Genomic DNA, 17,458 nt, shown 5'->3' on the forward strand with positions numbered 1-17,458 from the left:
AGGGGCTGGAGAGATGGCTCAGTGGTTAAGAACATTGCCTGCTCTTCCAAACATCATGAGTTCAATTCCCGGCAACCACATGGTGACTCACAACCATCTGTAACGAGGTCTGCTGCCCTCTTCTGGTCTACAAACACACACAGACCGAATATTGTATACATAATAAGTAAATAAACAAAAAAAAAAGCAAGCACAAGAGAAATACCCAAATTCCACTTTTTTGTTTTGTTTAGTTGCCAACTGCTCCTGGGCAGGGGGTCTGTTGTTGATATATACAGTGGCACTCCATTAGAAAGAACTGATTTTTCTTTTCCTATCAGGTATTAATTGAAGACAGCTTCTTGGTTAGAGGTGGAATTTTGTTTCCACTTCCCATTCTCAGTCCTGACTTTTTGTTTGTTTTGAACCTATATAGGATTTCTGTATGCTATCACTGTCTCTGTGAGTTCATATGTGTGAGTTCACATGTGTATTGGTCCTGTTGTGTTTAAAAGATGCTGTTTCCTTAGAGTCGTGCACCATCACTGTCTCTTACAGTCCTTTTAGCTCTTCTTCCAAATAGATCCCTGAGCCTTGAAGGGAGTAGGGGTTGAAAGAGACATCCCATTTAGGGCTGAGAGCTACAAAGTCTGTCACTCTTTGCACGCTATTCAATTTTGGATCTCTTTGTTAATTACCATCTACTGTAAAAAGAAGCTTCTCTAATGACTTTGGTTGATGTTCTGGTATATGAGTATAGCGTTATGTCATTAGGAAACATTCTATTGCTTAGTTCCTTTGTCGGAATAATACTATTAGGTTTTCTGTTCAGCCAATAACTCACCTAAACTCAGGTTTCTGGTCATTTAGTAGTGCCATTTATTGCTTCTATATCATAGAGTGGGCCTTAAAACCAATCAGAAAGTTGCTGGTTACTTCCATATAATTTGTGCTTCTATTGCACCAGTTGATCTCACAAGCAAGTCACTGTTACAGTTCTCAGGATTTGTGGCTGAGTGATATTGATGATTATGTTTTCTTCCAGCAGCATGTGAAGTACCTTCCAGCACCATGAATGCTAGTTAGATAGGGACCAAGCTTCTAGTTTTGCCCCAGCTTAATTTATCCATGTTTGTTACACAAGTAAGTTGTTTCTTTAGGAAAAGGACTTACCATTGGCAATAGTATGTAATGTCTGAAGCAGGACTATAGCACTTCTTTGGCCAATGACTCAACAAGATGCAACCCTTCCTAGAACTGGAGGTATAACATGGTGGTGTGTGATGTGTAGTTGGTGCATTGTTGCCACCATTACATAATAACTCCATTTAAATCTCTATCATATACTTATATATGAAATATGTATGTATATATATATGTATGTATTTTTAAAGAAGCTTCTATAATATTAGGTTTCCGTGTGACTTTTCAAAAGGCCTTTAGCATTGGTTGTCCCTCCCCATTTTCCCTCTTTTGTCCCATCTTTCTTCCAATTTAACACTATAACACTATACTTTTATCTCCTTATAACACTATACTCGATTTCCCCTACATTGTAAGATCCCTTCCACCACTCTGGTCCCTTAATAGGTACCTAACCTTTGTGGTTATTTAATTGTAGTATGCACACTGAAATTTTAAAGCCAACATTCATATATAAGAAAATCATGCAATTATTGTCTTTTGGTTTAGGTTAGCTCAATCAAGATGATTGTTTTGGACTCCACACATTTATCTACAAATTTCTTTCTTTTTCTTTTTTAAAAGCTTTTGAAATTGTTTTTATTGAGCTGTATATTTTTCTACCCTCCCCCTTCCTCTCCCCTCCCTTTTTACCCACCCCCATGGTCCCCATGCTCTCACTTTACTCAGGAGATCTTGTCTTCTACTTCTTATGTAGATTAGATCCATGTATATCTCTCTTAGGGTCTTCATTGTTGTCTAGGGTCTCTGGGATTATGATTTGTGAGCTGATTTTCTTTGCTTTATGTCTAAAAGTCACTTATGAGTGAGTACATATGATAATTGTCTTTCTGGGTCTGGGTTACCTCACTCGGTTTTCTCGATTCATCCATTTGCCTGCAAATTTCAAGATGTCATTATTTCTTTCTGCTGTGTAAATATACCACGTTTTCCTTATCCATTCCTTGACTGAGTGGAATTTAGGTTGTTTCCAGAGGTTCTGGCTATGACAAACAATGCTGCTATAAACATAGTTGAGCACATGTCCTTGTGGCATGATTGAGCATCCTTTGGGTATATACCAAAAAGTTATTGCTGAGTCTTGAGGAAGGTTGTTTCCAAATTTTCTGAGAAATTGCCATGATGGAGGAAGGTCATTGGTTAATTAATAAAGAAACTGCTTGGCCCTCATAGGTTAGAACATAGGTGGGTAGAGTAAACAGAACAGAATGCTGGGAGGAAGAGGAAGTGAGCCAAGATGCCATTTCCTCTCCTCTCTGGGGCAGATGAGATGCCACTCTTCTCAAGGGCAGACGCGATGAAGCTCCGACCCAGGATGGACGTAGGCTAGAATCTTCCCAGTAAGCGCACCTTGGGGTGCTACACAGATTATTAGAAATGGGCTAAATTAAAACATGAGAATTAGCCAAGAAGAGGCTAGATATAATGGGCCAAGCAGTGTTTAAAAGAATACAATTTGTGTGTTGTTATTCCAGGGCATAAGCTAGCCAGGCAGCCGGGAGCTGGGTGGCAGGAACACAGCTCGCAGCTCCCTCAACATTGCCATACTGGTATCCAAAGGGGCTATACAAGCTTGCATTCCCACCAGCAATTTAGGAGTGTTCCCTTTTCCCCACAACCTCTCTAGCATAAGTTGTCATTAGTGTTTTTGATCTTGGCCATTCTTACAGGTGCAAGATGAAATCTCAGAGTTGTTTTGATTTGCATTTCTCTGATGGCTAAGGATGTTGAACATTTCTTTAAGTGTCTTTCAGCAATTTTAGATTCCTCTGTTGAGAGTTCTCTGTTTAGGTCTGTACCCCATTTTTTATTGGATTATTTGTTCTTTTAATGACCAATTTCTTGAATTCTTTGTATATTTTGGAGATCAGCCCTCTGTCCAATGTGAGGTTGGTGAAGACCTTTTCCCATTCTTAAGGGCTTTTCCCATTCAGTAAGTCATTTTGTCTTATTGACTGTGTCCTTTGCTTTACAGAGGAAGATATAATATAAATAAATAATTATTTTTTTAAAAAGAAAAAAGATACTGCTATTTTATTGTGTGCTCACCCTGGTTGTTTGAACTAACTTTAATGGAACTATGCAATAAGCAGTTTTGCCTTATATGCCCTATGTAATCAACTTTCAATCAACTAAACTAATGTGTGGCTTTAATCTCAAGTTATCTACTCTTCCATTCCCATAAACCAGAGAGCAATGCATGTATGGTATGGGATAAACATCTTGTATTCTGTAAATATGTTTTATTTCCAGTGATTACTAAAATAGCTGATTTGGCCTATGACAAGGCAGGATAGGAGAAGGTAGGAAATCCAAGCAGAAATATAGGAAAAGAAGAGCATAGTCTGAGCAGATGCCAGCAAGCTGCCAGAGCAAAAAGGTGTACTAAAGATCAGGTATTGCCACAAAGCTACATGACAAAATATAGGTTAATAGAAATGGGTTAAGTTGTAAAAGTTAGTAATGAGTCTAACAACAGGCCAAACAGTTTGTAATTAATATTAAGCCTCTGAGTGACTATTTAAAAGGAGCTGTGGGAATGGGTGGGACAGAAAAACCTCTGTTTACATTTAGTGTTTCAACACTGTGTACGTACATCCACAAAAAGCCTGAGAAATCTTAAAAGGGGCCTCTAGACACACAAAAACAGTGTCAAGAATAACTTTATAGTTATATATTAGGTGGAATTATATATATATATATATATATATATATATATATATATATATATATATATATATATATTCCTTGTTAGATGTGGTACAGAACTGTGTTCCCTGGTCACTGCAGGCTTGAGCTGCAGCATGGCAGATTCCCACAGCCTCTTATATGGATTGTGGTGAAGATGTTTATCCCAACCACTATCTACAGGCTTGAAGTACAGCGACATGCCACTTGGTAACACCATGGACCCCATTGCCTCCCAGAGTTGGTGAGGTAAGTGTGACTCTCGCTGATACCTCCAAATTCTGTAAAGGTGAGTTGTCACTTTGGTCTAGCCATGCCTGCTTAGCAGTTTAAAAACTCTCCTAGTTAGAAAAGGATTATAAATATACAATAGGGGTAGATTCAGATAAAAAAAAACTGCAAACTGGTCACACTGTGTTTAAAATATGTGCATAGGCTTGAGACTGAAAAAAGAGTTACACAGTCACAGATTTTAAAAATATACTTATAAGATAATAAAATAAATTTCTTAAGAAGATATACTAAAAAATAAATCATATAAAATGGGAAAATACACAAAGTCTGGATTATATATTTTATTGTTTTCTTTGAAGCTTTTTAACAGTTAATGAGTTTGCTACTAAGAGATATTTGATTGTGGGAGCTGCTAAGTTAAATCAACATATATATTTTAAAAGTATCTTGACTTCAAAATTTGGGTCTAAGGATATGTCACTTTAGAAAAGAGATTTTGCTTGTGTTTCCACAGATGATGAGAAGCTATGAGTTCCTGCCAATTTAGTATGGTTTGATAAAGGAAGATCCCCTGAAAATCCTGGCTATAAACATAAAGAAATAAACCTAGGGGGCTGGAGAGATGGCTCAGAGGTTAAGAGCATTGCTGCTCTTCCAGAGGTCCTGAGTTCAATTCCCAGCAACCACATGGTGGTTCACAGCCTTCTAAAATAAGATCTGGTGCCCTCTTCTGGCATGCAAGCATACATGGAAGGAATGTTGCTTTATAACATTCATATATATATATATATATATATATATATCCATACAACATCCATTTATATATATAATCACCTTCCAGACATGTGATTAACAAGGGCCTTTAGGGTCCAAACCCAAGGTCCTCTTTGGGGTTCAGATAGGATGCTACAGCAGGCAAAAATTTCTTAGGGTATCTGAAGGTGACTGAACGCTCTCATACTGTGCTGTTCCAAACAAGTCCCTTTATTCTTCTGCCTCACCTCTCATTCTCCTGTTCTAATTCTAATTCCACCTAACTTCTTCTCCTCTAGCCTAAAAACACTTTTTTTCCATGTGGGGCTTGACACAATGAAAAAATTATAAGCATTACTGCTCATTGGTCAAACTCACATTCCTAGGGTAAGTGACAAGGAGCTGAGCCATTTAACATAAGTTTCCAAGATTACAGGAGTAATATCATGACCAGATTTGGGGGGTATCCCAGTGCCCAATGACAAAGTTTGAGATATAGGTCTATTGTCAGCAGACTTGGCAAGCAAAGAATTGGCTTGCTTTTCTTAGGGTTCTTTGTGTAGCAACCTTCGTTGGACACCTATGACTTTGACCTTGTGCATAGCTGTAAGGTTTTAAACTTATGATCTATTTACAAAAAGTCTTTAGTCTAGCTTGAACTTGTTCTGAGGTAAAAGTGTGCAGTTATTCTGAACAAAAGGAACAATGTAGGCTTTTGTGTCTATAATCCTTGTGGGAAAATAGATCTAGTTATGAAGCATGTTCTAGTATATTTTCTATACATAAAAATTATATCATCTTCCTGACCATCCACAGATACATGTGCCCTTAAGATTGAAATGTAATCATGTGATTACATGAGATTACACACTACAATACAGGTATAGGGTACACACCAATGTAGTGAGGAGCTGCGGGCTGCGTTCCCACCTGGCTCCTGCATGGCTAGTTTATGCCCCGAAATAATTACACAGAAACTGTATTCTTTTAAACACTGCCTGGCCCATTAGTTCCAACCTCTTATTGGCTAATTCTCACATCTTGCTTTAACACATTTTTAATAATCTGTGTAGCCGGGCGGTGGTGGCGCACGCCTTTAATCCCAGCACTTGGGAGGCAGAGGCAGGCGGATCTCTGTGAGTTCAAGACCATCCTGGTGTACAAGAGCTAGTTCCAGGACTGGCTCCAAAACCACAGAGAAACCCTGTCTCGAAAAACAAAACAAAACAAAATCTGTGTAATACCACAAGGTGTGGCTTACCAGGAAAGATCTTAACCTGCATCTGTGTCAGGTGGGAGAATCATGGCAACTGACTGACTCAGCTTCTTTCTCCCAGCATTCTGTTCTGTTTACTCCACCTACCTAATTTTCTGTCCTATTAAAGGGCCAAGGCAGTTTCTTTATTTAACCAATGAAAGTAACAGATAGATACAAGACCCACCTCCATCACACCAAGCTGCTTTAGCAAATTTGAGCAACAATTTCCAGAGTCTATAGTCCTGCAGGCCTTGCCTAGATAGGATTAGCCTCCATCAGAGACTCATTTCAGTGGTGGATTGATAACTGAACACTAGTCGTCATCTGCTATATTTCTCATGGACTCCAACACATGAAATATATTTTGCCTGCTCAAACATATAGCAAAATATCATCTTTAGATGGCTTATATACAATGCATAGTCAATTTTACAAATATATATGTTATGTTTAAAAGTTTTGTGTATTTTCAGAACAAGGATACCAGACAAAAATAAAACTGGCCCAGATGATCCAACATCTAAAACAGTTTCAGAGCTGCTCAGGAGATCCAGCCTCACAGACTACTGCAGCCAAGATTTAACTATAATTTTATATTTTTGGAGGGTCCCTATAAGACTAGCAGTACCAGACAATCAGCAGGAAGTAGTCTAGAGAACTATACCCAAATTCCCAAAATATTGTTTACAGATGTTTATTTTTATTTAAGGGATGTTGGTTACAAATTGCTATTGGTCATAGTCAATATCTTTCTAAAAGAATAAATGGGGATATGATATAAAAATAAAAATGGTAGATTGTTAAATCTACCTTAATCTAAAAACAACTGTTAATCTCAAAATATTTTACATTGGTATGGATTTTAGTTTATTGATATAAATTTAAGGTTAATTTTATTATGCTGTATGTATATTTCTACTATTGTTTAAGGTATTATGTTTATGAAGCTCTTTTAAAATATAATGTATAATTAAGAAATACAGATTGTCATCTATAATTGTCAATCTTAAAACCATGTAAGTAAGGTTTTCTGGATATACAAAGATATATTTCAGATGGATAGGTAATCTTCAAACACTTTAAAGACCTACAGAATATTACATTTAGAATGTTTTAATGAATTAGAATTCTTTTGACATAAGACACATCTGCTGATAGCACTGCTCTACTGCTAAAAAGATAATGGGCACCAAAGACATTCCATATGGAGTTTGTTTTCTTCTTGGCAAAACCGGCCTCTACTGTTGACAGTAAGTACTCTGTCCAGTCTGGACCAGGAGAATACAAAGAAAAGCAACTGCTTAACTTTGTCAAGACAAGGTAAAAGAGTCCATCAAATTTTCCTGCTTCTGAAAATGGTCTGTCAGATATTCTAGGCCAATAAGCCAAAGTTGGATGCCCCAACATAACAGAAAAACCTTGGATGACTGTCCAGACAGTCAGCTATTTTTAGAAGTCACTTGCTTGCACCTCCTGCTTACTCAGATAATATTTTTCCTTCTCAGGTCTTTGACGGGGTTGAAGAGTAGATAATTATAGTCATAGTTTTTCTTAGTTATAATAATAGGTAAATTAGATAGAAAAATTTAGAATCACCAAGATAGGGTAGATAATTTAACATTTTCTTTAATTTTGTCAAATAAAAATAAACTAAATATTATAACTGTAATTCTTACTTAATAATTGTTTTATTGTATTAACTTTACTATGTTAAAGTTAAAACTTTCCTTTTGATTAGACAGAGAGGGGGAAAGCTGTGAACATGTTTTATTCCTATTGGTTAATAAAATAGCTGATTTCGCCCATGGCAAAGCAGGATAGAGCCGAAATCCAAGCAGAGATGCAGGAGAAGGATGGAGTCTGGTCAGATGCTAGTAAGTTGGTGGAGCAACAAGATGTACTAGAGAATGACAATGCCACAAAGCAACATGGAAAAATATAGATTAATAGAAATTAGTTAATTTAAGTTGTAAAAGCCAGTTAGTAATAAACCTGAGCTATAGGCCAAGCAGTTGTAATTCAAATTAAGCCTCTGAGTGATTATATTAAAAGCTGCTGTGGGAGCAGGCGGGACAAAAAAGCCTACGTTTACATTTGGTGCATCCACATAAAGCCTGAGAAATCTTAAAAAGGGCTTCTAGATACAGGAAAACCGAGTCAAGAACAGCTTCATAATTCATGTCTCTCTTTGCAGGCTGAGGTACAGAACCATGTCTGCTGGCTACTGTGGGCTTGAACTGCAGCATGAGAGATTCCCATAGCATCTTACATGGGCCACGATGAAGAGGCTTATCCCAGGCACTCCCTATAGGGATCAGGCAGGAGAGAAAAGACTCTGTTTACATATGTATGTTTGTATATATATTATAATAATAAATAATGGAAACAATAAATAGGCCGAAAGCCGTTATAAAATGAAACTCCACTGCAAATGTTGGAAGCAGCATACAGATATTTCTTGATACCCAATAATGTTTATAAATTGTTTGTTATCTAGGTCAGTTGGGGTCATTGGAGTCAGTGAATTTAACCATATAAAACTCTGTTGAAGATTCCCATAAAACATGCTTCATTCATTCACTATATGACGTTTTCTGTGTCATTCAGTAGAAGAAAGAGAGCAAACATCTTTATTTAATGGGGCACACAGTCGCACAGAGAGACATGGGTGGCAGTCTTTAAACAGCCATAAATTCACCAACAACAGAGAGAGATGACACAAGACACAAAGAGAGAAGTAGAGAATTCAAATCTTGGCCACAATACATGATATAGAAAGGATGAAAACTCCAGGCATGGTCAGTAGAGAGTGTTTTCTGGTATGCACCATAGCCGTGACTCAATGAACAACACTGAAGAAAATAGAAGCTACAATGGTCTTAAATATTTGTAATATATAACTTTTTATATTTCAATATATACAAACATATATCATGACCTATTCAAAATTCTAAAAACCTGTAGCCTGTGATGTCTGATCCTAGTCACTTGATGGTACCAAGGATGTCTAACAGATTTAATAAGCAGAAATCTGGATGTGCCTGTGAGATGATTGGGGAGGATGTCTATGACCTAACCATTGGTTTAAGCTACTAATTTATTTGAAATTTGAATGGCGTATCAAGAAACATATGCCCTGGTTAGAGGAAGTAGACCACTGTTGAGGTATCAACAGCTGATGCTAAGTACAGGCTGTTGAGCAGGGAGGCTACAGGGAAGGAGCGAGGGCTCACCCAGAGTAGAGCCATGCAAAGTGTCAGGCTCTTAGCCAATTGCAGTAAGACTTGTAACTGCAACATTTCATTTGTATTTTTCTATTTCTATTCACAACATCCTCATTGAAGCACAGGTCAGCACATCTCTGGACTCCAAACTGGATTTTGTCATCTGGAGAGGAAGAAAGACAAGAAGCAAACTATAAATATTAGTGAAAAGAGCGAAAGCCGCAGTAAATGAGAACCAGGCTTCTAGGTGAAAGGTACATCTGTTACAAAGGTATAACTGAGGGGGCCCTCTGCTGTCACCATCCCTCAACCCCTACTCTAACCCACAGGCAGAACTCCATTCCCAAAAGTGCGGAATGGAATTTTAGAATCTAATTCCTATCATACCAGAGTATATTCAACCCAAAAGTCACCAACAATCGCCCAGACACCTTTCAAAAGTATTTTTTTAATAATTTGTTTGTTGGTCTGACCAACAGCCAGCAGACACCTCCTCCTTCAGTCTCTGAATTTACCATCAGCTTTCTGGAGATGTACTCATGAGTGTAGGGCAAGCAAGATGGCCCTCAGAGCTCCCAGACTTACATACCTCTGAACAATAGAAGCGAGGCGCATTTCTCACCAGGTTTAGCCGTACAGCAACCTTCTCCTTTCTCACAAATTCCACTAGAATTGAACCTAGCACACATGAAACATGTCAAAGCTGAAAAGACAAAAGCAAGTGTCTCACTTAAGGGGTTCACTTGAGGCCCAGCCTCAAGCATCCATGGTAGCTGAGCCTGTGGCTCCGGTTAATGGAAAATAAACAATAGCCATGAAAAGAGCTGGCTGTATGCTGAGCTAACCCTTTCAGGAAAGGTCATAACCATGGGAAAGTTGAAGGAGAGTTGGAAGATTCCCCAACTACATACCCTGAGAACATACCAAGTTATCAGGATGAAAAATCAAAGCTCTGATGTGGGGTGCCTAACCCACCACATGGTGTTCTATTTCTGAGATGGCATAAAGAGACAGAAGGTAGAAAGAGACCAGAGTTTGACATCACCAGACAGAGTTGTATTTATAATACACACAGCAAAGGGATGTCTCTCCTCTCTAGGAAATGGAGGGGTCTGCCAAGGGGAAAGCTGCCTGGAACCATTTACAGTGGCAGGGTGAGGGGATTTGGGGTGAAGAAATTGCTATGGTCTTGGGGGCTATGCTGGTTTGGAGTTTCTCCTTTCTAGAAGTGTTTGCCCAAGGTGAGGCAGACTATCTTGGGAAGCAGGTTGTCTCAGTAGCTATTCTGCTCTGTGCTGACTGATAAAGGTTGAGCAAGGTCAACTATAGTCTCGACCCTGACAAGCATAGAAAGAGTTAGGGAGCAGGGTCATTGAAAGAAGAGAGAATGGGGGAATTGTCTCTTTCTTAACTGCTTCAAGCTAAGGAGAGCCATTATTGGGAGGGGGTAGTCCAGGGTCCATTGACTCAAGGATCTTCTGGTCACTTAGTAGGAGGAGTTTTAACTTGTTTAGCCACAATGAACCATGGAATTGCCATCATGTTTTCCTGAAGAAGTTTGAAAGGCTCAAAACAGATGTTCGATTACAGAGTAAAGCTGAGAGACTGCCCAAAAAGGTAAAAGGAGGTGCAAGAGTAGAGGTGGAAGAGACACGGTGAGCTGTGAGAGGATGGGCATGTCTATAAACAGGGCTTCCATATAGGGAGGGGGACTTTCCCTGTGTTTATTTGGGAGGGGTGGGTCTGTGGGACTACATGATGCCAGTAGAAGTGACAAGCTGGAGGAGAGTGACAGATAGATTTTCCAGATTGTGGAAAGAGTAGAAGATGGTATGAGTGTGAAATTTTTCCTTCCAGGTCTAGTGATTCAAGGTGACAATGACTAGTGACACCATCAGGAGTGCTACATTAAAGTAAGCTACCAGAAGCAATAAGGAGCAACAGAGTGTTGAAAAAATGGAGCAGGAGAAAATGGTGGGCTAATTTAGAGAACTGTGTCTGACCTGTAGTGAAAGGGATGATAGTCCCTGGCATCCAGGGTTTCTCCAGAGCATCTAAAATGTCTTTTTGCAGCTGTATCTGGAACAAATGAAGCTCTTGTAGTGTGTGAAAGCTATGGGGAAAGCTAACATGCAGCATTTTATTCTTGGTTCAGGATAATAAGGAAGAACTATGTGATCTAAGAGAAGAGTCAGAGTGGGAGGGAATCAAAAGCTCATACACAGGTGGCTTGTGACTGAATTTTTCGTATGGTCCCGGTGTCTCTGGAACCAATTGAGTCAGTTAGGAGTTCTTAGTACTGAAGTGACATCATTGGTGCAGGATGATTCAAATCCCAGTCTCCACAGGAGTCAGATCCAGTGGTTTTTAGTATGGAAGAACTGCAGCAGCTAAAGAATGAGCTGGTCTTGAAGGAAATTAAGCTGATCAGAAATTTCTTTAAGATTTTCTGAGAGTTTCAGAGACAGGGATGTTAGTTGATGGAAAGAAGTCTTCAGTCCAGCTGTTTTAGTTGAGTCCTTAACCACACCCAGAGTAGCAAGAAGAGGAGTGATTTGGATGACCCATGGCCCATCAGTTCCCACTTTAGAGCTCACTGATCTATCTTAAAGTGCTTTGAGCTGACAAAAGGGGCAATGCAGAAGGAACAGTAATAAGCATGCATCCAAAGGATCACAATAAACCATAACAAATGGCAAAGTTCCAAAACATGTCAAGAAGTAATGACTGTACAAACTTGTGAGATCATTTGAGAGACAAAATCAAAGAGGAAAATATTTTACATCAAGATTAACTTAAGAGCATTGGCACAGGAGACCAATTCCTAAGTAGAACATCAGTAGCACAGACACTGAGAACAACAATCAATAAATGGGATCTCCTGAAACTGAGAAGCTTCTGTAGGGTAAAGGACATGGCAAACAAGACAAAATGACAGCCTACAGAATGGGAAAAGATCTTCAAAAATAAAAAATAAAAAAAAAAGGATCTTCACCAACCCTACATCTGACAGAGGGCTGATCTCCAAAATATATAAAGAACTCATAAAACTAGACAACAGAATACCAAATAATGCAATTAAAAATGAGGTAGAGCACTAAATGGAGAATTCTCAACAGAAGAAACTCAAATGGCTAAAAGGAATTTAAGGAATTGTTCAACATCCTTAGCCAGCAGGGAAATGCAAATCAGAATGACTCTGAGATACCATCTTACACCTGTCAGAATGGCTAAGATCAAAAATACTGAGGACAACTTATGCTGGAGAGGATGTGGAGTCAGGAAAACATTCCTCCACTGCTGGTGGGAGTGCAATTTAGTACAACCATTCTGGAAATCAGTAGTGGTTCCTCAGAAAATTGGGAATCAATCTATGTCAAGGCCCAGTGATATCACTTGGGCATATACCCAAAGGATACTCAATCATACCACAAGAACACTTGCCCAACAATATTAATAGCAGCATCAGTCTTAATAGTCAGAACCTAGAAACAATCTCAATGCAGCTCAACTGAAGAATGGATAAAGAAAATGTGGTACATTTACACAATGGAGTATTACTCAGCTGAAAAAACAATGACAGCATGAAATTTGAAGTCAAATGGATGGAATTACAAAAAACCATCCTGAGTGAGGTAACCCAGACTCAGAAAGACACGAATAGAATGTGCTTACTCATAAGTGGATAAAAGATATAAAGCAAGGAAAGGAGAACCAGACTGCAATCCACAGCTCCAGAGAACTGTGGAGCATGGAGGGGGGCAAAGGGGGAGGGTGGAAGCAGAGAAAAGAGGAAGGAAAGGGAGTGGGAAAATGTAAAGCTCAATAAAAAAAAAAGGTTAAAAAAGAAAAACCTAAAAAGAAAAGATTAGTTTATTTTGTTTAGTAGGGTTAAATGCAATTATAGAACTTGCTAGATCATGTACCAGAGTTCTGTAGAAGGGTAAGATAACTCCTTTAGCTGTTGGTTTCAACATGCTTCTGCATAAGGAATGAGTACCCGGAAGCTTTGTAAAGAAGTCAATTAAATTCAGTGTCTTAGTTAGGGTTTCTGTTGCTGTGATAAAACACCATGACCAAAAGCAAGTTGGAGTAAAAGGCTTACACTTCCACATAGTAGACGATCATTGAATAAAGTCAGGGCAGGAACTCAAGTAGAACAGTTAGCTGTAGGTGGTAAAGCCTAGATCTCAATTGGCAGAGCATGAATCCCTTAATCCCAGGGTTGTGGGTTCAGGCCCAAGGTTGAGTGCCGAACAAGGCAGAGACTGCTTGTTTGTTTCCTGGCTGCCCAGACCCAAAATAATCACATAAAAACTGTATTAATTACAATACTGTTTGGTCAATAGCTTAAGTGTATTTCTAGCTAGCTCTTACATCTTAAATTAACCCATTTCTATTATTTTATATTTTACCATGAGGCTCATGGTTTACTGGTAAGGCTCCCGGGCATCTGTCTCCTTTGGTGGCTACATGGCATCTCACTGACTCCACCTACTCTCTCTCTACAACTATCTGCTTGGAATTCCTGCCTTGCCTTATTCTGCCCTGCAATAATCTCAAAGCAGCTTCTTTATTAATCAATAGTATTCACAGTATACAGAGGGGAATCCCACATCAAGCAGGAACCTGGAGGTAGGAGGTGATATAGAAGCCATGGTGAGATGCTACTTACTTACTGGCTTGCTCCCTATGGCTTGCTCAACCTGCTTTCTTATAGATAGAACCCAGGACCAGCAGCCAAGAAGGGGCACCACTCATAATGGGCTGGGCCCTCCTGCATGAATCACTAATCAAGAAAATGTCCCAGAGACTTTCCATTAGCTGAATCTTACATAGGAGGTTTCTCGATTGAGGCTCCCTCCTCTGTAATGACTCTAGCTTGTGTCAAGTTCGTATAAAACTAGCCATCACAGTCAGCATCTAATTGATAATTTAAAATAAAATTGCAATCCTATTGAGTCATTTTTATTGGATTGTCTAGTAAACTGCCAAAGACACTGCTTGGATATTCTGGATAACTTTCCAAAACTGTGAGTTTGGTGTCAGCTTCCTTTAATAAGGGAACATAAAAGTGGGAGTTAGGATATGCACCCTGGAATTAGCTTTTCTAAGAGAATTGAAAGTCAAGGTAAAGAGCAGAGCTAACTGATGAAGGCTCCTGGACTTGCTGGTTGGCAAGGCTGCTAGAATGCCTGGGTCTTTACATGGACTGACAAACGAGGAGGGCCGCCTCAGTTCCATACTCGTTGCTGTTCCTGCTCTGTTGTTCCCACAGCCAACATTCCTTCTGTGCAAGAGGCTACCTTGGCTGAGAACTTATCTTGACTTTACTCCTCACCTGCTGGAAAAGCTTTTTGGAAGAAGGGGATTGGGGCTCTAGGCGGGAGTGTAAGCAGGAACTGGGAGGCAGGGATGAGAAGGAAAAGGATGAGCTATGGTGGTGATATGGGTCCTCTGACCATTCTCCATTTTGTTTTATGAAGTTACCTAAATCAATTTAGATATTAAAATCTTAGGTTTAAAATTTGGGCCAGGAGTGAACACTGCCCAGTGTATATTGAGGCCAGATTTGAACTGAAAGCTAAACAAGTGTGACTGGTCCGAGGCCACCCAAATGGAGCTTTCTTAGGTTAGCCCACAGACAGGTTAAAGGTATGTAGTTTGAGATCCATAAGGGGTGCAGAACAAAGATAAGAACGGGGGTCAAATCCAGTCACCAGATGAGTCCCGTGGGTTTCAGGTTGACCAAATGTTCCTAGAAAGTAGGAGGGCATCCCAAGTCCTGGTACCTTCCCAGACGGAGTCAAGAGACCACAGAACATGTGGAAGGTTCCTGGAATTTTTGAACAACAATGCTTGTGGGTCCATGGAAAGCTCCCAGATCCTATTACTGAGTCTCAAGGTAAGAATTAACTGGGGTGCCTCCCGTTACACATCACGAGTTACCTGGTTCCAACATTTTGGCTGTGGTGAAAACATGGTCTAGTCAAAGGAACAACCATCCTCCCATCTGTAAGTCAGATTATGTCAGAATGAGACAGAAAAGCCAAAGGAGAGAAGGGGGCATTCGGGAGGAAGAGCAGTCAATGGCTGCCCGAAAGACAGATGGCTCTGCCAGGCTACTCGGGAGCCTGGGCATTGGAGCAGATGAGAACAAGGGAGGTGCATGAAGGAGGGCTCAGGCCACCAATGGACTCTGATGCCTTTTCTGTTTTTTTTCCTCATGGCATCAAATGTTAGATTTCTAAGAACATAAAAAGACAGAAAGCAGAAAGAGATCAGAATCTGACCTCACCAGAGAGAATTATATTTGTTAGTTCACACAGCAAGGGGCAGCCTCTCTCCCACAGGAAACTAAAGGGTCTGCTACAGGAAAAGGATGCCTTTGACCCTTTATAAAATGGACCTCAGGAACTTGGGAATGAGGAAGATAGTTGCACCTATAGGGGTCTATGAGGTTCTGCAGTCCCTCCCTCCTTCCTGAAAGTTTTTTCCCAAGACAGACAGACAGACAATCTTAGCAAGCAGACTGTCCAAACAGCCCTTCTTTCTATGCTAACTGTTAAGGGCTGAGCAGGATCAACTGGAATCTCACAGGAATCCTGTCTTTAAGACTGAGGCATTCTATCACACAGGACTGGACGAGTGCGTTCTTTCAGGTTTCACCCTGCCAAAGACCTTCCTTTCCCACTTAGGCCCATTTACATTTAAGTTTGTGGAATTGAGGATGCTAGAATATGCCAGAGAACAGAGGTGAAGGAAGGTGGAGAGAGGGAGGAGAGCAGGGTGGTAAGGAGCAGGAGTCAGAGCACCAGCACCAGGATAGAGGAGGGGAAGCATCCTTGATTATGCGCAGCAGAGGGAAAGGGAGAAAGGAGATGTGGACATGGGAATGAAGCAGGAATCAGTTCTGATGTTATCCAGCTTCTAGTCCTTGTTCCTCACACCTCCTATTGGCCCCAATATGTGGCATCAGTATGTCTACCTGCCAGCAGCAAACCCTACCATCTGCCGGGGTCTCACCTTGCAGGGAGCTCACCAGCAAGGTGAGGCCCATCAGGAGCACCAAGATGTGTTTTCCCATTGCAGTGAGATCTGCAGACCAGAGGGCATCAGAAAGCAGGACAGCACTCAGGACCCATCTCACAAGACAGGCTTATATCATAAGCCTAGGTTGGGAGGGGCAGCCAGGAGGATCCCAGGAAATGGCCTGAGCATATAGCCGGAGGGAAGCCCAAATACCAGAAATTTTTCCTAGCTTTCTGCTGCATAACAGATGGCCTGTAAAGCTCTCATCAAGGGAAAACTTGAACTCGAGGTAAACCTCGGTTCATCCTCCCCTCGGTGGTAGCATGCCTTTTCAGGAAACCTCAGTGCAATCTCCTGGCCAGAAGGAAAATGTCTTCAGGTGCTGCTTTGCGGGGAAGTACGTTCAGGAGGGAGCTCTGAGCTGTGGTAACCCCTAAAACTCTAGATAAGACCTGTCACTCTCAGTAATCAAGCAAACCTGCTCTCTCCTTTAATATAAAGGTTTTTATTATTATTATTATTTATTAAAGATTTCTGTCTCCTCCTCGCCACCGCCTCCCATTTCCCTCCCCCTCCCCCAATCAACTCCCCTCTCTCATCAGCCCGAAGAGCAGTCAGAGTTCCCTGCCCTGTGAGGAGTCCAAGGACCTCCCACCTCCTTCCAGGTCTAGTAGGGTGAACAACCAAACAGCCTAGGCTCCCACAAAGCCACTACGTGCAGTAGGATCAAAACCCAGTGCCATTGTTCTTGACTTCTCAGCAGTCCTCATTGTCCACTATGTTCAGTGAGTCCGGTTTTATCCCATGCTTTTCCAGACCCAGTCCAGCTGGCCTTGGTGAGTTCCTGATAGAACATCCCCATTGACTCAGTGTGTGGGTGCACCCCTCACGGTCCTGAGTTCCTTGCTCGTGCTCTCTCTCCTTCTGCTCCTGATTCGGACCTTGGGGTTTCAGTCCGGTGCTCCAATGTGGGTCTCTGTCTCTGTCTCCTTTCATTGCCTGATGAAGGTTAATATCCAGGAGGATGACTGTATGTTTTTCTTTGGGTTCACCTTCTTATTTAGCTTCTCTAGGATCACGAATTATA

At 40.5% G+C, this 17,458-nt stretch overlaps 1 protein-coding gene across 1 annotated transcript; it reads right to left on the minus strand.

The window, feature by feature from the left end:
- Nucleotides 1-9,371: 9,371 nt before the first annotated feature.
- Nucleotides 9,372-16,426, minus strand: LOC130872718 (prostate and testis expressed protein 14-like). The gene is made up of 3 exons (XM_057766931.1): nucleotides 16,366-16,426; nucleotides 9,929-10,042; nucleotides 9,372-9,502 (listed from the first exon to the last, which is right to left on the minus strand). The coding sequence occupies exons 1-3, from the start codon at nucleotides 16,424-16,426 to the stop codon at nucleotides 9,372-9,374; spliced, it is 306 nt and encodes a 101-aa protein (XP_057622914.1).
- Nucleotides 16,427-17,458: the final 1,032 nt, after the last annotated feature.

This window comes from Chionomys nivalis, chromosome 4, assembly GCF_950005125.1.
Source record: "Chionomys nivalis chromosome 4, mChiNiv1.1, whole genome shotgun sequence".
Classification (NCBI taxonomy): domain Eukaryota; kingdom Metazoa; phylum Chordata; class Mammalia; order Rodentia; family Cricetidae; genus Chionomys; species Chionomys nivalis.